This window comes from Equus caballus, chromosome 5 (assembly GCF_041296265.1).
Source record: "Equus caballus isolate H_3958 breed thoroughbred chromosome 5, TB-T2T, whole genome shotgun sequence".
NCBI classification, from domain to species: domain Eukaryota; kingdom Metazoa; phylum Chordata; class Mammalia; order Perissodactyla; family Equidae; genus Equus; species Equus caballus.
The window spans coordinates 56,990,097-57,010,766 of NC_091688.1; the positions used below are offsets into that span (position 1 = coordinate 56,990,097).

Consider the following 20,670-nt stretch of genomic DNA (forward strand, 5'->3'; position numbering starts at 1 on the left):
GGAAATGTACGTGAAGTCAGAAGTTTTCCAGTCCCTGTAGACAACTAAAAGTAATTCAAATAAATTTTCATATATAAATATGCTACACAAAATTCTCTCAACAATTTCTTTAAAATGCCACAATAAAGGAAAATTATCTTAAAATACTAACAAACTCTACAGTGAATGCATATAATAAAATGTGTACAAGATGTTCATCAGTCACTATCAAATATGAGTACTCAACATGTTAAGTAGGTAAATGTTCTGACAGTAATTACCTCAATAGCATCATCATACATTTTTCTCGCCTCATGGTCTGTTTTATCTGACATCAACCACGCTTTTAGTAAGTATTCATAAAAACTGTCTCCCAGCCCTCCAACTGATGTATGATCTGTAACAAAAGAGAAAAGAGAAGGATGGAGATGGAGGAAGGGAAGACAGAAGACAATTAAATAATGTTTTTCAATTATAGTAACTATATTATAGGTCAATAATTTAAAAATTATATTCATAGCCCTATTGCCAACATACTCTAAATTTAATCCAGTAAGAGTAGACCATAATCACTCTCCTCTATATGTGTATCAAATTTTCTAGAAAATTTTTTTCTGTTGGATGTGATATTTCACATAGTTAGTGGTTTTTTCTTCAGTCACATAGTTTGTACACTGTCACACAACCAAACTTTTCTAGAATTGAAAATAACTATCTTTCATATATTAATGGCTGTAACTATCATAATTACAATAATTATAATGGCTATAAGATTAAATATAAGAGGTTTGCTTTAAATCTAATGTTAACCAAAACTAGCTCATTTTTTTATAGGATGGTTGATGGTGATTTCTGTGCCATAGAAAGTAAATTAAATCTACAAAGAAAAAACTCCCAAGGCGATCTTACTTTTTTATCCCTGACTTTCTATAAACCCTGCCCTACATCTTTGAACTTTGTTTCAAAACTCACTCCCTGCATGAACAGAAAAATATCACATTTTTTACAACCCTTCAATCATTCATATAGTACTATCATTGCTTTTTCAAGTTAGTGAAGAAAGGATGGACTATTTAGTGGCTTATGGAACAAATGGCTATGTGGGGGAAAACATATATTAATATTTGTATCTTTAGCTCACAAAAATAAATTTGTGGTGGGTTAATTTAATCTAAAAGTAAAACACAAAACTATAAGTACAAGAAAATGTCTCTCTTCCTAAGCAGATGATCTTCTTAAGCAAAACACAAAAATGAAGAAGCCATAAAGGAAAAGATTTATAGCGCCATATGGTACAAGCTGCCATAAATGAATAAGACAAGAAATAGAATGGGAGAAGATATTTGCAACATACATAACAGAAATAAGGGTTAATGCCCTACACAAAGAACTCTGATAACTAAATAGGAAAATTGACATAGGGCACACACAAGCAATTGACAAAAAAAGAAACACAAAACTAACAGTTAACACATAAGAGAAGAAGCTTGACTTCACTAGTGATCAGAGAAAAGCAAATTAAAATAATGAGATTCCATTTTTGTCTACTTAATTGGCAAACATTTTAAAAGACTGATAACATCCAGTGTTGATAAGGTTCACAGTTGCTGGGATTGGAAGGCAATTTTGTTGTAACCATCAAAATTTAACCTAGGTTTTCTAGTTCTGGAATTATCTTGTAACAATACTTGCACAAATACACAAATATAGATGTAAAAGAAAAAAGTTCATCCCAGCACTATTTCCATTAGTAAAAAAATAAAATAACATCAAACATCTGGGGAAGTGGCTACATAAATTACAGCATAAACAAACTATTGTGGATCATGCACTCATTAAAGAGAATCAGGTGAATCTGTAATCTGATATTGGAGGAGATCTTATTATACGCTGTTAAGAGGGGAGGAAAACAGCAAGTTTCAGAACAATGTAGTTTGATACTACTGAAAATTCATCCGTTTTAAAGAATGTTGCTGGACACATACAAAACGTATGAAAAGACAACTGTCAACAGTGATTAGCTCTAAGGAAGGAGTCCTTCAATTTTTATTTTATATGCTTATGTATTATTGGAATACAGGTAACACGTAGTTAAGTCATCTTTTGATGTAGAAAGGAATAAACGGGAGAAAAGTGCCATCATTCACTTTAAGCAATATGTCCGCTGATACACTAATAGTTCATTTGTACCTTAAATAGGCTGCATCTCAAATGCTCTTACTTCTCACTTTTTTTCTTTAATCATAAATGTGCATTTCGATGAACGTTTACATATGTATACACCCACAAAACCACCACCAGGATAAAATATAGAGCATTTCTAGCATCCCAAAAGTCTTCCCCATGTGGCCCTCACAATCAATACCCAACTCCAAAGATAACTATTTTTCTGACCTCTCTCACCACAGATTTGTTTTGCCCAGTTCGTATAAAATAGCCATTTCATATAAAATGGCAATTTACTTTTAACTATGATTTGTTAGCTTAACAATCTTCTCTTTCACTTTCCATCCAAATATCTAGAAGAAGGACACCTCTGCTTTCTGTAGAATTCCTGAATCGCTAACATTAAGTGAGTGGGTATTAGAAAAGACACTTAGAGGAATTAAGACAGTTACAATATGACCCCCTATTCTAGGCTTCAGACTGCAGAAGAAAATCACCATTAAACTTCTAACAGCTTTCAATACTCCTCATACTTACATTTAAGAACTTTAAATGATGGTAACATATGATGATGGGTTTAAAGGATAAATTACACTTAGATGCTAAATTAATTCTAACAGATTTAAACATTTTATAACTAAAAAAAAACTGTAGAAGATAAAACATACTTGTAAAATAAACAAAATGGAGTAGACATGGAAAATTCCTCATTAATGGCCATTTGGGACAGAGTAAGGATTAAGGATGCCTTTGGGGCACATTATTTGGTAATGAACAAGAAAGTAGTAATTTTATATTTGGAGAGCTACTATTTTAAAACAGCTGTATCAAAATATCCCATCAATACTGCTACTCCAGTTTTGTGGTAATGTCAAAATGTCCTGACTCATTCAGTAAATGATCCCATTACTATCCTACCAGCTGCTCAGAGCTTTTCTTAGATTTCATCAACTGCTTAAAATTACGCTGTATTTTAGTTGTCCTCATATTTTAACCATGACTTTCTTCTATAGCTTTTAGATTTCCCCTAGATTTTCTAGTTGCTCTTCTATTCTCTCTCCTCTTTTTCTTTCATCATTTTTATTGTTTCCCAGTCTCTCAGTCACTGAGTCAGCCCTGCCCCTCTTATTCTCCTGGAGACCAGCCTTCCAGTCTCTACAGTCTAAACACACCGTACGGCTATCATCCTGAGGCTTCTCTTTTCTTGCTTCCCTGAATTACACTATTTCCTCAATCCTAGGTCTTAGTTTACACAGTTTCACTGAATCATAATTCTCATATAATTTCCCAAGAAAGAGTAGGTGGGATGAAACTGTGTTGTCTGACATGTCTTTATTATGCTCTTCCTCTTAATTTCATTTCGTCTAGGTATCAAATTCAAGGTTGGAACTCATTTTCCCTCAGAGCTTCTCGAAGGTGGTGCTCCAGTGTCTTGTACCATCAAGTATGATGGTGAGAAGTCTGATGTTATTTTATAGGCTCTGTGTGTTCTCAATCCCCCTTCCTTACACTTGACTTGCCTTCCTTAGCTTTAGAATCTTCATTTCCACATTGGTTAAATTTTTTCCTACATTCACTGTCCTGGGCACTTTTCAAACTAAAGATTAGCATCTCTCCACTCTGGGAAAATCCTCTTTTGTCATTTCTTTGATTATTTTCTCCACTTCACTTGCTTGGTTCTCTCTTCTGAAGCTCTTACTAGTTGGAAATTGGACCTCGTGGATTGATTCTCTATTACTCTTTTGTCTGAATTGCTACTCTCTTAGTCTTCTTTCTCTATATACTGGGAGTTTTTTAAAAATCAACCTTATCTTTTGGTCCTTTCACTGAAGTTTTAATGTCAGCAATTATACTTTTAATCTCTGAGCTCTTTTCTTTTCTCTAATTGCTTATTTTTCATAGTATTCTATTCCTATTTTATGCATATATTATCTTCTCAGAGTGCTTTGAATAAAAGAGAGGATTAACAATGTTTATTTATAGAACTGCCTCAGTTTCCCCTGGGATTCCCTTTTTGACTTCAAATAGTTTTTACTGTGAAATTTAACATGCATATAAAACGTACATAACACATAAATAGAATGTTCATTATAGAGAACACGTGCATTATCTCTGCTCAATAATGCCAATACCCCAAAAGCAATCATGCATCCCTTATCAATCACAATTCCCACCCCCCAAAAGGTAACCAACTTCTTGATTTTTGGGGGGTTATCACTTTGATTTTTTTATATGGTCATCATCTAATACCTTCTCTCAACTCTTTTGGTATGCTTAACAAACAGCACCATTTATTCTCTTGTGTCTGGCTTCTACAGCTCAACACTTTGTGAGATTCAACCATGTTGTTGTATATAGCTGTATATCTGTATATAGCAGTATATCATTTACATGCATTGCTGTATGATATTCCATTGTGTCAATCAGCCATTATCTACTTCACTATGTTTAGGAGTGAAGTTCTTCTGTTTCCTCCACTGAACAGCAGGTATTCCTCCACTGAGTAGACCTATTTGTCACTAGGTCTCTCTCCTGAGTGGGAATTCTGACTGGATGCTTTCTTTTTGTTCTTTTGAGGAATATTAGCCCTGAGCTAACATCTGCCACCAATCTTCTTTTTGCTGAGGAAGACTGGCCCTGAGCTAACATCCATGCCCATCTTCCTCTGTTTTATATGTGTGACACCTACCACAGCATGGTTTGCCAAGCGGTGCCATGTCTGCACCCAGGATCGAACCGATGAACACAGGGTTTCGCCAGTTCGGATCCTAGGCACGGACATGGCACCGCTCGTCAGGCTACGTTGAGACGGCGTCCCACACGCCGCAACTAGACGGACCCACAACTAAAATATACAACTATATACTGGGGGGTTTTGAGGAGAAAAAAAGCAGGAAAAAAAAAAAGGATTGGCAATGGTTGTTAGCTCAGGTGCCAATCTTTAGGGAAAAAAAGTGTGCTAAGAGAAAAAGTAAATATATAAATTTAGCCGCCCCTGACATAGGAAGGGTTAATAATCACTGGAAAAAGCTTGCCAACAAACTGTGACCCGGAGGTGAGAAGGCCGGTTAGCCAATGAGGGGTAAGACCTCCAGGGGGAGGCAACCTAAGACAGGCATCGGCCGCCCGGGGGCACAGACGGAGACACGATATCGGGAGCAGGAGGTGTTGCCTAGGAGGCCTTGCATGCTCCGAGAGAAAGTATACGAGCACAGCAATAACATGATAATATCAAAACAGAGGCCAAGGGAGGGCTCCTTGAGAAATCACTAAGAATTCTTGGCATTTGCTAATTACTTCATCCAGAACACCTGTGTATGTTTAACAGATGTAAGCTATGTATATATTGAAACGCTGGTTATAATAAACTCACAGTGGCCATCAGCCCTCTACACATCTATCCTGATGTGTACATTGGATTGCGACACCGACAATAAAGCCAAAATTGATAAAATTACATTGAAAAATTGCAAATATAGAAAATTTCAATATGCTTATTTGAAAACTGATAAATCAGAAAAATATTAGATGATGAATCTAAAAACAGTCTTGTTTAATATACTGAGAAGTTTCAATTATCTTAAAGGAAATTAGACTGTGTGCCAAACTATGAGCAACTTGACAACAGACACTCATTACAGTTTAGGCTTCTTTATACACCCTATGGCACCTAGCACAATTCTCACTTTTGGTAATGTGTGCTCACTAAGCAATTATTAAACGAATGGCTTAATTTCCATTTTCAGGTATAAATAGCATTTCACAATTATAACAACTTGTCTTTAAGGTACTTTTTCTTTTTGTAACTGAAGGACCTTTAAAAAAAATGAATCCATTTTCATAGCCTCTCACTCTTTTTCAGTTTAGGGAAACAAATAATGGATTATGAGGTAAGTAATAATACCTAGAATAATACCTAATACTTAAAAGGTCCACAAAGAACGTTTGCAGAATGAATGCATTAAATGCCTGAAGTACTCACCCTTACAAGTTTTAATAAAATTTCCATGTATATATTTTTAAACACTTTCCTAATTTCCCCAGTACTAAGTCTATAATTGTAGAATATTCAATTGTTTACACGAAATATTCATTGAAAACATAATTTAAAAAACTTACAATACCTCATTAATGTGGATTATCAGGAAAATGCATAAAAATCTTGATATTAAGATTTTCCCTTTGGAGTTTTTTAATCTTCTATAAACACATCTTTGTGCCTAGAGCCCAGATGAAATATTTCAAGCTTCTCAGTTGACTGTAGTAAGAATGTATTTTGTAAAAATATCCCAATACCCAATTCCATTCCTCTCCTCTCTTTAAAAAGAGTTTAAACTTACTGCTGCTTCTTTCTCATAATCTACTTGCTCCTTAACCCCCTACATTCTGGCTGTGGTGTACAGCACACAACCAAACCAAAATGGTGTTCTACGGTTTAACAGACATTTCTCAGTCCCAATACATCAAATAAATTTTAAATGCGGGAATAAAATGATTAGATCATACAAAGAGCACTGTGGAGGATGAACTGGAAAGGGGTGATACTGAACTAACAGAGATAATTGAAGGCCTAACTTAATTGAAGGGAAGAAGAAATGAAGGAACAGATTTTAGAGCTGCTAAGAAGGTAGGAAACAACAGCCCTGGAAGCTGGTCAGACTGTCAGGTTTCCGACACGAGCCACACTATGTACAGCGTGGGTGAAATAAATCATGAAGAGGAGTAAATTTTAAAGAGATAATACGCTCAGTGTTGTACATAATGAGTTGAAGGTACCTACAAAATACTCAGGAGCAAATATCCTGTACCTGTGGGGATATAAGTATAAAGCCAAGAAAAATCAGTAATGAAATACTGACTTACATCAGGGCTGGGGGGCAATTTTTTCTGTAAAGGGCCAGACAACATATAGCTCTGTTGCATGGTCCGCTCTTTTGCTATTGTTGCTGGTGATGACGATTGTTTAAACAATCCTTTAAAAATGTAAAAAACATTTTAAACTCATAGAACATACAAAAACAAGCCATAGGCTAGCCTGTCATAGTTTGTCAATTGCTGATTTGAATCTCACCAATATACAGCACATAGATCATCCAATAAGAAGAGACAAGGTTGGTGAGGCAAAAATGGAAAAGGGAAGAAGTAGAAATTCCTAGAATATCAACATTTAAGAAGCTGGGTGAAGAAAATGAAACAAATTCCCATCCCTTAAAAGTGCGCTGGCCTTGAATCTTGCTTTGTCCAACTGAATGTGGTAAAAAGTGTGCCAGTTTCAAGTCTAAACCTCAAGAGGCTTTGCACACTTCACTTCTTTTTATGAGAACCTGTTATGCTGCCATGATAAGAAGCCTGGGATAGCCTGAGAGATGATGAGAGACCACAGGGCCCAGAGCTGAGTCTTCCCAAATGGGGCCTTGCTAGATCAGCCAGCCTCCAGCCAACCTGCCAGCTAACTACAGACACATAAGCAAGTCCACATAAGATGAGCAGAGCCAAGCCAAATCAAAAGAACCTCTCAGTAAACCTGTAGATTTTGGAGAAATAATAAATTATTTGAAGTCACTAAGTTTTAGAGTGGTTTGTTATTCAGCAATAGCTAACTAATACATTGTCCTTCATGGACTAGTCTATAGGGCAGTCACTGGGCCATGCAAGAAATAACTTTTAGTGGGGTGGCAGAGAGCAGAGCCCAGAATACAATGTATTAAGAAGTAAACGGAAGGCAAATGAGAAAAATCAACAGACAATCTAGGAGAATAGAATGGGATATTCAGGAAGCAATAATGAACAGAGAAATTAATACTTTGAACCATAAGTTCATGATGAGATTAGGCAATGGAGCAGTGACAGTGTGCTCAAGTTCTCATCTTATTCAGAGGGAAGACACAGTCATGACCAGTTCTGGATGTCATCAGAAAAATATAAACAATCAGGGCATAAGGTAAAACTCAAGGGCAACTGTTAGATGGAATTATATATATAATTTTCAAACTAGTAAAGAAAAAAACTACGAAATAAAAATCATAAGGCAGCATGGGGAAGGATTTTTCTTTTTTTGTTTTTTTGGGAAAGATTAGCCCTGAGCTAACATCTGCTGCCAACTGTCCTCTTTCTGCTGAGGAAGACTGGCCCTGAGCTAATATCCATGCCCATCTTCCTCTATTTTATACGTGGGACGCCTACTACAGCATGGCTTGCCAAGCGGTACCATGTCCGCACCCGGGATTCAAACCAACGAACTGCGGGCCACTGAAGCAGAACGTGCACACTTAACTGCCGTGCCACCGAGCCGGCCCCAGGGGGGAGGATATTTTATGAATGCATAATAGCTAGAAAAAAACCCAAATAAGATAACAGGAATTACCTTGGGAAAAGACCTGGCTTCTGACCAAGATGGAGTAACAAGGACTGAGTTTACCCTGCAACCTGAAACAACCAAAAACACTGAACAAAACACATGAAATGATGGTTTTCAAGACACTGAGCATCAGGCAAGAAGGAACAGTGATCTCTGAAAGATCAAAAACAAACAAGGCGAGTCCTACAATTGCCCCCAGATTATTGCCTCAGGAAAGTTTCCAGGCGGAGGCACAGGGAGGAGGAATAAAGGAACAGTCCAGAATGACCAAAGCAGCTAGGGCTCATAGGCCAGGGTACAGAGAGATGAGACATGCACAGAAAGAGAACCCTGGATATCTGCAAAGGATTCCCCTCGAGTATTCAGCAGGACTGAGCAGCACACACGTGTGAGGAAACTACCTGAGACCGGGAAAAGAACCACATGAAAGGACTGGAGGGAACACTGCCTGGTGCTCACAAAGAGCCTACTGGTAATAAGCCCTCTTCCCATCAGTCAGACTAGAAAAATTCACAATTCACGGGGCATCAAGTACTCAGGAAGATCTTGCCTCAGTAGGGAGGATAATTAGCTCTGAATTGAGCAACACACCAGATACACCTAACAAATCACAAAAGTAAGACAGGAAAAGGTAAAATAGTTTCCCCATACCTTAAGTGTATCCCTGAAGAAAGCTAAAGAAGATTCTAGGAATACAAAAATGCCCAGCATCCATCAAGGTAACACTCACAATGTCTGCCATCTACTCCAAGCCTCCGAGGCATGCAAAGAGGCAGGAACAAACAGCTCACAATGAGGAGAACAAGGAACCAGTCAAAACTGACCTAGATCTGACACGGAAGGTAGAATCACCAGATAAGAACATTAGAATTTATTATAATTGTGGTACCTATGTTAGAAAGGTAAGTAAAGACGAGGAAGCTACAGAAAGATCCAAACTGAACTTCTAAAGATGAAAACTATAATGTTAAGAGAGAAAAAATACACTGGAAGGGATTAACAGTAGGTTAGACAAGGCATAAGAAAAGATAAGTGAACTTGAAGGTATTGCAATAGCAGTTACTCAAAATGAAATAACAGAAAAAAAGAATTAAAAAATAGAAAAAGAAAAAAGCATCAGTGAGCTAAGTGGCCTAATATACAGATAATTGAAGTCTCTGAAGCGGAGGCATGACAGAAAAACTATTTGAAGAGATAATGTCCAAAAACTTTCCAAATTTGATAATAAATATAAACTCACATGAAAATTAAACACAACATATCAGAATTTTTGGGAAGTCACTAAATCACTACTTAGGAGGAAATTAATAGCTCAAAACCTATTAGAAAAGAAAAAAGGTTTCATATCAATGACTTCGGCATCAACCTTAAGAAACTAGAAAAAGAAGAGCAAATTAAACACAAAGGAGGTAAAAGAAAGCAAATAATAAAAGCTAGGCCAAAAATCAACGAAATAGGATCTACAAACATTAAAAAGATAAGAGAACATTATGAACAACTTTATGCCCCAAAATGAGAAAAATCAGATGAAATGGACAAATTCTCTGAAAGACAGAAATTACCAAAAGTCACTCAAGAAGAAATAAATAATCCGAAGAACCTTTTATCTGTCAAAGAAATTGAAATTGTAGTTAAAACCTTCCCAAAGAAAACTCCAGGCCCAGATGGTTATACTGGTAAATTCTACCAAACACTTAAAGAAGAAACAATCAATTGTGCACAAACTTTTACAAAAAAACTGAAGAGGAAAGAATACTTCACAACTCATTCTGAGGCCAGCATTACAATGATACCAAAACCAGAAAGAAAGTTACAGAGCAATATCTCTCATGTAACAAATCAAATACAAGAAAATATTAAAAGGATAATACACCAGGACTGTGATTTATCCTAGGAATGCAGGGCAGGTTTAATATTTAAAAATCAATCAACGTAGTTCACTACATTAACAAGCCAAAAAAGAAAACAGATGCAGAAAAAGTATTTGACAAAATTTGACACCCAATCCTGATAAAAACTCTCAGCAAACCAGGAAAAGGGAACTCTGTCGACCTCACAAAGGGTACCAACAGAAAAACCTACAGCTAACATCATACTTCACAGTGAAAGACTAAATGCTTTGTCCCTAAGATCAGAAACAAGACAAGAATGTTCACTTTCATCACTTTTCTTCAACACTGGACTGCAGATTCTAGCGAGTGCAATTAGGCCAAAAAAGAAAGGAATTAATTAAATAAAATAAATTTAAATAAATGGCAGCCATACTGGAAATAAAGAGGTAAAACTGTCTTTACTTAGAGATAACACAATCATCTGTGTAAAAAATTCAACAGAGGCTACCAAAAAACTACTACAACTAAAAAGTGAGGTTAGCAACTTGTAGATACAAGATTAATACACTAAAATTAATTTTATTTGATATATCAGCAAGAAAATATCAGAAACTAAAATAAAAAATACCATTTGTAATAGCATCAAAAATATGAAATGTTTACAGATAAATCTGGCAAAACATGTAAAAGATCTGTACATATTTTTGAGGGAAATTATAAAGAACACCTAAATAAATGCAGAGAGAGATATAATTTATGGATTGAAAGATGTCAATAGTATTAAGAAAATGTTACAATGTCAATTCTCCCCAAGTTGATCTACAGATTTCAACACAATCAAAATCCCAGCTTTTCTAAAGAAATTGAAGAGGTGACTAAAATTAATATGGAAATGCAAAAGACCTAGATAACCAGGACAATTCTGAGAAAGAATAAATTTGTAGAGCTAACACTCTTGATTTCAAGATCTGTAACAAAGCTAACAAATCAAAACAGCATACTATTGGCATAATGACAAATAAATAGATGAATAGAATCCAAAAATAAACTCCCACCTATATAGCTAACTGATTTTTGACAAAGCTCTGAAGGCAATGCAGTGGAGAAAGAACAGCCTTTTCAACAAACGGTGCTAGAATAGCTATCCATATGATGAAAACGAACTTTGATCTCTAAACAAACATCAACTCAAAGTGGATTTGAGAGCTCAATCTATAAAAATTTTAGAAGAAAACACAGGAGGAAATCTTTGTGACCTTGTATGAGGCAAAGATTTCTTAAATATGACACCAAGAACAATTCACAAAAGAACAAATTGATAAAATGGACTTCATATTTGGAATCTTTTGCTCTTTAACATTGCTAAGAGAATGAAAAGACAAGTCAAAGACCAGGAGAAAAATACTTGCCAAAAACATATCTAATAAAGAACTTGTGTCTAGAATATATACCAAACTCTCAAAACTCAGATATTAAGAATATAATCCATTTTTTAAAAACAGGCAATTGGAAAGTGGTTTGATCAGACAATTCACCAAAGATAGATGACAAATGGCATATGAAAAAATGTTCAACATCGTTAGTCATTTGGCAAGTGCTAATTAAAGCCACAAAGAATTACCACTACACACCTATGAACATGGCTAACACTAAAAAACTGACCATATAAAGCGCTGGTGAGTACATGGAAGAACACTACTGATGAGAACGTAAAACGGCACATCCACTGTGGAAAACAGTTTGGCAGTTTCTTAAAAAGTTAAACATACACATCTATCATATGATACAAACATTCCACTCCTAGGTATTTACTCAGGAGGAATGAGAACACATGTCCACACAAAGACTTGTACGTGAATGTTCATAGCACTTTATTTTGTAATGGCCCCAAACTGGAAATAACCCAAAGGTGCATCGACAGGTGAATGAATAAACAAATGTGGCATTCCACAAAGTGGGATTCTACTCAGAACTATTGATATATGCAACATGGATGAATCTCAAAATAATTATGCTGAATGGAAGAAGCCAGACAAAGATAAAGCGTACATAAAAAGGATTCCACATAGAGTTCTAGAAAATGCGAACATCTCCAATGATAAAAAGCAGATGAGCAGTTGCTTGAGGAAGGACTGAGAAGGAAAGTAAGTGAAGAATCGTACAGGGGTACGAGGAAATCTTTCAGAGGTGACAGACGTGTTCATTCTTTTGATTGTAGTGATTGTTTTCAGAAGTGTATACTTATTTAAAAACTTACCAAATTGTACACTTTAAACACGTACAGTTTATTGTATGTCAATTACTTTTAATAAAGCAGTTTTTAAAAAAGTAAACAAAACAAAACAAAAAGGATATGTGGAGTCCAAACCTATCAGTACATCAAAAAATTTAACTTGTTTTCAGTTTCTAAAATACTGAGACACTCGCATTGGAATTAAAAAGATTTTTTAAAAACCTATATAAATAGTTTTTACTAAAGACATACTAAACTAAAATTGTCCAGGAAATTAAAAATAAAGAAATGGTCAAGAGAGAGTTGGGCATGGATAGGAGGCTTATACAGTCTTCTGGAGAGTAAAGAATAGGAAAGTGAGGGGCCAGGCATTGGTGCAGCAGTTAAGTTTGCACATTCCACTTCAGCGGCCCAGAGTTCACTGGTTCGGACCCTGGGTGCAGATCTACGCACCACTTGGCAAGCCATGCTGTGGCAGGCGTCCCACATATAAAGTAGAGGAAGATGGGCATGGATGTTAGCTCAGGGCCAGTCTTCCTGAGCAAAAAGAGGAGATTGGCAGTATATGTTAGCTCAGGGCTAATCTTCCTCAAAAAAAAAAAAGAAAGAATAGGAAAGTGAACTGATAAAGTTGAAGAGTTGTCAGGGGTACTAGTGACCCAATTCAAATTTGAAACTATAATTTTATAGTGACTTTAACCTGTAATATTGATAATTTTCATCAGCAATGTTCAGCTGACTCTGTACATGAACGGGAAAGGCAGATGGCTGGGTTGATACAAGTTTTGGGATTTGTAGGACAGATAACATGGAAAGATAAAGGCACTCGAATATTCCCACTTTGGTTTGGAACCTATGCAGTCTAGACTAAATGGGAAAGGAAGCAATAAGATAATCCTCTTAGCCGAACATTCAGGATTCTTACTACCTTGTTCTTCTGTTGCATTCAACCAGTAAAACATTAGCCCGGGTGTCACTTTGTCCCACTATTATCCCCAAATGGACAATTTTCCCCATCACTGCGAACCTCAACATTGCCTGTCAGTTTTTCTATGACTCCTTGTTTAGTGTTCTTTCACACTCCCTAACACAGAAACTGGAGGCCTCGTCTTCAAAAGTCCCTAGCTCTAACTTCCTCACTCCCAGCAGACAAACGTGCCTCCTAATTCACAGAAGAAATAGAGACCATTGGCGGGAGAGGGAGAAACCTCCCCGAAGTGCACCTTTCAACTTTCTGCACCCCAACCTATCAATTTATCTGTTTCCTTTGCTTGTCAAAGAGGAAGAAATAGTACTTCTCTACTCTACACACCCCATCAAGCTCTGGGGCCCAACCACTTCTGCTTCCTTCTCAGGAGTCCTCCCCATCCTGGTTTATCTTCAATTTCTACCCTTCAACTGAATCGACCTCTTAGCATTTAAATGCTTATTATTAACATCTTAAGATAATCTAAAAACCTTTCTTGACTCTCCCATACTCCTTTAGTTTGATTTATATCAAGTGTTTGCTGAAAGAGTGAAGAAAGAGAAATCATGGATGATGTCTAGATTTCTGGCTTGGGCAAAGGGGTAAACAATAGTCTTTGTCACTGAAATTGGGAATACTGGCAGGGGAAATAGCTTAAGTGGAAGGAGTTTGGATTTGGGATAGGTTGAAATTTGAGGTGCTAGTTGGATATCTAAATGGACATGACAAACAGGTAATCAGGTATGTGGAAATCCAGAAAGAGGCTAAGCTGGGGGTATACATTTGGGAGTTATCAATATATAAAATGGATTTAAGCAAAGGGAGTTCACTCAGAGAGAACGTATGGAATGATTAAAGAACACAAATGGTACTTTGCAGTATGACACTTTACAAGTAAGAGTCATTAAAATAACATATAGGGTATTTTTTCATTTGTACTTTGGCCTCATACGTATATTCTGGATATGTTGTAGATCTGGATACAGAAAGGATTAATAAATGAGCAGGAAAGAAAACAAGATAAAGATGATAGAACTAAAGGAGATGAAATAACAGGGAAAAAAGCAGAGAAAGGTAAAAGTCTTTGGCATCACAGTTTAGGGGAAATTTCTTTTAGATCTGCGAATTATTGCCAGGGTTTACAGATTTAGCTATAGGTTACTTAGGTTATAGGACATAGTCCCAGCCTTGCCTGACAGGTTCTCTCCAGTTTTTCTAGACTGTTGCTCCAGTAGAAGATTACATTCTTAATAAATGAATACACAGCAGAAGCCTGAGGTCCATGGGAACCATGGAATTTATCACCCTGTAGTCTGACTGACTGACTTGAACCACTTGAGCCATGACTGCTGAGGTGACAAATCTGATGAATCACGTCACCCCAAGGTCTTTTGGATATTCAGAAATTGATAATATATTATAAAGCCCTAGTAAATACCAATGATTCAGTATGCTCTATCTCAGCATGTCATGGAGTTAATGGCAGGTTTCCAAAAGAAGCTATTTCTTGATGTGTTCTTACAGGAATTTCTAGACTAAAACTAAAATTTTATCATGTGTTACAGTTTATCAAGCATTTTCAAATATATTACCTCATAAATATGACCCACATGATCATCCTATTAAATAAGTACAGCTAGAAGAGATAAAGAAACAAAGGCACGGAGAAGGTCAACAGCTTATCTAAATTACTAAGCAGGAAAGACAGAACTAGGCTGCTGACTCCAAAGAGTATATCCATTCTTGTTTTGTCCACAATTCTTAAACTCAGCAGTATAAAATTCAATGAATCAGTAATAACCAATTTTCTCACAATTTATTCACTTTAGTCATTAAATGGAATAGGCTAAGCAATATACTTAGAAAAGTAGTGAAAAAATAAAGTAAAAAAACATTGAAAATACTAATGATGTGCCTTTAAATCTAGATTCCTTACTATATTCTTTTCTTTCTGTTGCCAAGTACTTTTCCTGAAGGTAATTACCAGTAATTATTCTGTGATTGCTATGTGCCTGTCACAGACATCATCATTCCTCTAATTATAATACAGTTAGCTGGAGCCGAACTGCTGCATTTTGGTTCAATCCACTGTTTGTTTTGCACACTATTTATAGATATGACAGATGTATACCGCTCAAGGATAATAATGGAATTTGATATACTTTTCAGAAGCTGATATAAAATATACAAAAACATTAAAAGGAACAAATTGAACAACTGAGTAAGGACAGCAGCTGCTAAAAAGATATCAGGGCAGCTCCCCCAGGAATGTAAAGGTCTCATGCCAAAATAACCAGTGAGTAGCTCTTTTTATAACATTCTCAAAACAAATAACTGCTGGGAGTGAACATATTCTGAAAAAGTAACTTGAATTTATTTTGTAGCAAAAAAACAAAGAAGAATGAAAGAATTATTTCTTATTGCAAGTTTTTTATTGTGGTGAAATATACGTAACATGAAAGTTCCCATTTTAACTATTTTTTAAGTGCACCATTCAGTGGCCTTAATTATATTCATAATGTTGTACAACCATCACCACTATTTCCAAAACTTTTTCATCACCCCAAATAAAAACTCTGAACCTATTAAGCAATAATCTCCATTCCCCTGTCACCCAAGCCCCTGGTAACCTCTCATTCACTTTCTGTCCCTATGAATTTGGCTACTCTTGATATGTGACACAAGAGGAATCATACAATATTTGTCCTTTTTGCGACTGGCTTTTTTCATTTTAGCATAATGTTTTCAAGGTTCACCTATGTTGTAGTACCACTTGGAACTTCATTTTTTTTTTTTTTGAGGAAGATTAGCCTTGAGCTAACATCTGCCACCAATCCTCCTTTTTTCTTTTTTCTTTCTTTCTTTTGTTTTTGTGGGTTTTTTTTTTTTTTTTTTTTTTTTTTGCTGAGGAAGATTGGCCCTGAGCTAATATCAGTGCCCGTCTTCCTCTACTTTATATGCAGGATGCCTGCCACAGCATGGTTTAATAAGCGGTGTATAGGTCTGTGCCTGGCATCCGAACCAGCAAACCCCAAGCTGCCAGAGCAGAGGGCATGAACCTAATCGCTACACCACCAGGCTGGTCCCAAGAACTTCATTTCTCTTTTTGGCTCAATAATATTCTACTGTGTGGATATACCACATTTTGTTTACCCATCTGTTGGACACTCGAGTTGTTTCTACCTTTTGGCTATTGTAAATAATGTTGCTGTGAACACTGGCATACAAATATCTGTTTGAGTTCTTGTTTTCAATTCTTTTGGGTATATACCTAGGAGCTGAATCTCTGGATCACATGGAATTCTATGTTTAACTTTTTGAGAAACCAACAAACTGTTTTTCACAATGGCTGCACCATTTTACATTCCCACAAGCCATGTACAAAGGTTTCAATTTCTCCACAACCTTGCCAACACTTATTTTATGTCTTTTTGAGTACAATCATCCTAGTAGGTGTGAAGTGGCATCTCATTGTGCTTTGGATTCGCATTTCCATAATGACTAATGATGCTGAGCATCTTTTTCATGTGTTTATTTTCCATTTACGTATCTTCTTTGGAGAAACATCTGTTCCAGTCTTTCACCCATTTTTAATTGGGTGTTTGTCTTTTTGTTGTTGAGTTGTAGAAGTTCTTTATATATTCTGGATATTAAGCCCTTATCAGATATACGATTTGAAAATATTTTATCTCATTCTGTGGGCCATCTTTTACTCTCATGATAGTGACCCTTGATGCACAAAACTTTTTTAATTTTAATGAAATCCAATTTACCTGTTTTTTTTCTATTGCTGCCTGTGCTTTTGAGGAAACCATTGCCAAATCCAAGGTCATGAAGATTTGTCCCTGTTTTCTTCTGAGAGTTTTACAGTTTGGGTTCTTAAATATACTGTCTTTGATACATTTTGAGTTAATTTCTGTATACGGTATAAGGTAAGAGCCCAACTTCCCTCTTTTCATGTGGCCATCCAGTTTTCACAACATCATTTGATGAAGAGAAAGAGTTACATTGTTAAAAATTAAGATGCCATCAATGCTACACTGCTGGTCATTTCAAAGGCTGGCAATTCTCAAACAGTGATTTACTTTTTTTGAGTATTCTAGGATTTTGGTGTGGAAGATGGCATCTTCTTTAGTATTTAAAATCGTTTTTAATCTTATTTCAAAAGTAATAGATGTCTGTTATCAAATTTAGATTAATAAAAGTAAACAAAAAGAAGAAAATAAAAATGAACATTCAGAAAAAAACACATAACACTTCGGTTTCTATTCTTGTAGTTTTTGTTTTCTCTTTCTTTTTCTAAATATCTGTCTGTATACGTTTATCTAAGTCAAATATTCTATAACATAATGTATAATGGCTGCATTGTATACCACATCTGGGCAAACTATAATTTATTTAACCAAATCTCTTTCATAGGATGTTCAAAAACTGTACTGCCCAATGCAGTAGGCACTAGTCACAAGTAGTTATTTAAATTTAAATTAACTAAAAGTAAATAAAATTTAAAATGCAGTTCCACACAGTACTAGCAATATTTCCAGCACTCAGTAACGACATGCGGCTAGTGACTACTATATTAGATAGAACAGATATGAGCGTTTTCTTCATGATAGTTCTATTGGACAAGCCTGCTTTAGAATGTTTCCAAATTATACCTATTATAAATCATTCCAAAGTTATTGTAAATAAACTTTATATATATACTTGTCCCTGTTTTCTTCTGAGAGTTTTACAGTTTTGGTTCTTAAATATTTGGTTCTTAAATATATATATATTCTGAAAATTTCTTTGGAATAAATGCCTAAAAATGAGTCTCTGGTTCAAAGAACATCCAAATTTTCACACTTTTTGACGCAATGGATATAGGGATGTGTTCATTTCCTTTATCAATTAAATAGATAAAGAAGAGTGTCTTCTGTTTAAAAGCTGCATTGATTTGACTAGGGATGTGGTGAAGCGAGAAAAGAGAGGGGCAAAGGTCTCTGGTGACCAGTCTATGGAGATGCTACAAATATAGTACAAAGACGGCAGTCTTTGTAAATTGCAGTCAAGTAGCACCATTCGTACAGAAAGAGTATGCTGTCATACTACATTGTCCCCATGTACCATTTATCTGCATTAACACCACTTAGGGTTAAATATGAGCATCTGTTTGTTGCCCATTTGTGGTTTTCTTTTTTTAATGAACTAACTTTTCTCAGTCCATTTTTCTACTGGGTTGATCATCTTTCTCTTATGATCTTATAAGAATTCTTGATATAGAGAGATATGAAAACGTTGTTTTCCAAACATGCTCAAATACATTTCCTTAGCTTGTTACTTGCCTTTCATTATGAAATGTAAGAGATTAACATTTATATAGACTAAAAACTGACATCTGTTTCTTTACAGTTTCTGCTTTACGTGACATTCTTAGAAAAGGCTTTCCTGATTATATAATCAATATCTTACAGTCTCATATTTTTTACAGTTAAATAGTTATACCATATAGAATATATACTGCATATGATATAAGAAAGGAATTAAATATAATTGTTCCCCCAACGTTAGAATATTCCCAAATCTTAATATAATTCTAAGAGGACAAAGTTTATAATAAGATTTACCCAAATTACTGAGTAGACATCCAAACTAGTCACCCTTATCTGGAATAGGAAAAGTACATTTTTATATTTTAGAAATGCTACTCTAAGGTTTTTTTTTTTTTTTAGACAATATCATTTTTACCCCATCTAGGCATTAGATCTTTATATATTTTATTCAAAAGAGAAAGAAAAATGAGCTACAGGTAAAGAATTTCAGGATAGAGGAAAAGAAAAGTACATAAAAAGAGCGAGAAGCTTGAGATCTATTCCTACAGCCATGAAAGACATAACTGTATTGATCAATCTGCTTTTCTTTCATAAAATAAAGGACAATTTCCTGGAGAGCAGCCCAAAGACAATTCTATGGCAAACGTTTTCCTCCTCTTGGTAGGACACCCTAGCGGATCCAACACATTTTCCACACATAAAATTAAGTGATTGTTACTTTTACCTCTTATTTACTACTTCAGTATGATTTCGTTAATCTCAAAAATAATCAGACACATTACACTAGGGGCAAAGTTGCAAGTGCTACTATTTGTTTTAGTTTTTCTACCCTTTAAGGGAGAATACCATTGAAAAAGCCTTAATTTATTAAAATTCTTTAAGTTTCACATTTCCACATAAACACTTTATTGTTTTTAAAAAATCAATTCCTTCAAAGATCAATTCTAAAGCTCTAATAAGAAAATTATCCCTTCCCCAAACAAAACGCTGTCTCCTCAGACCGAGGGAACCACTTCTGCCACAGTCTCACACGACAATTGGGACATTCTTCTACGAGCACGTTTATCACATATTCCAACTGCTTCTGAGTGTGTCTGCCTACCCTGCCAGCCTGGGAGCTCACTGAACTCGGACCAGGTCTTATATATTCTCTCCCCATCTCCAGGCTCGTCCAAGAACTTGGCGCCGAATTTGGTAAATGCAGACGCTGATGGCTTCTTTTAAAATGAACGATCAGACCTGACAGTTGCCGAGAGCAGTTGCCCCTTTTTCCAGTCATCGAACATACTCATGTGTTCTTGATATTCCTTTGATAAATACTGATCCCAAGTAATACACTTATTTACATAAAGAGAAGATTTATAAACAAGGGCTTAAAGTACAACCCTTCATAAACGCCACAATACATTTTAGCAAAGTACTTACATAGACACGAAATAAAATATTCCTGTGAGATAGGTTATTAATATTCCCATTTTACAAGTAGAAAAACTGAAGCTACAAGAGATTAGAAACTTGCCAAAGGTAACAGCACTAGCAGATCACAGGGTTAGACAGTGACTGAGGGTTTCTAACTCTACACGCAGTGTACTTTTCGCTACATCAAACAAAAGTTTTCAGACAACCTTTTAACAAAGTATTAGTTATACTAGAAACACTTACACTGACCCCAGCGACCTGTTCTTGGGTTCAAATAATTTGGATAAAGACCATTTGGACGATCCATTTTCTGAAGCAGTTTCCGGATGTGCATGACCTAAGCAAAAGAAAATTTAAGAACGCAATTAACGAAAAATAAAATGTCATCAAGGCTTTATATT

General features: G+C 35.7%; 1 protein-coding gene across 10 annotated transcripts in view; it reads right to left on the minus strand.

Annotated features, from left to right (window-relative positions):
- Positions 1 to 20,670, minus strand: part of MAN1A2 (mannosidase alpha class 1A member 2) — a 209,322-nt gene that overhangs the window by 68,922 nt on the left and 119,730 nt on the right. For all 10 annotated transcript variants that reach the window (XM_070267135.1, XM_070267139.1, XM_070267136.1 and 7 more), the window contains exons 8-9: positions 20,513 to 20,606; positions 261 to 376 (exon numbers count right to left, since the gene is read on the minus strand). In XM_070267135.1, the coding sequence (XP_070123236.1) occupies positions 261 to 376; positions 20,513 to 20,606 (210 nt within the window). The remainder of the gene's footprint in view (positions 1 to 260; positions 377 to 20,512; positions 20,607 to 20,670) is intronic.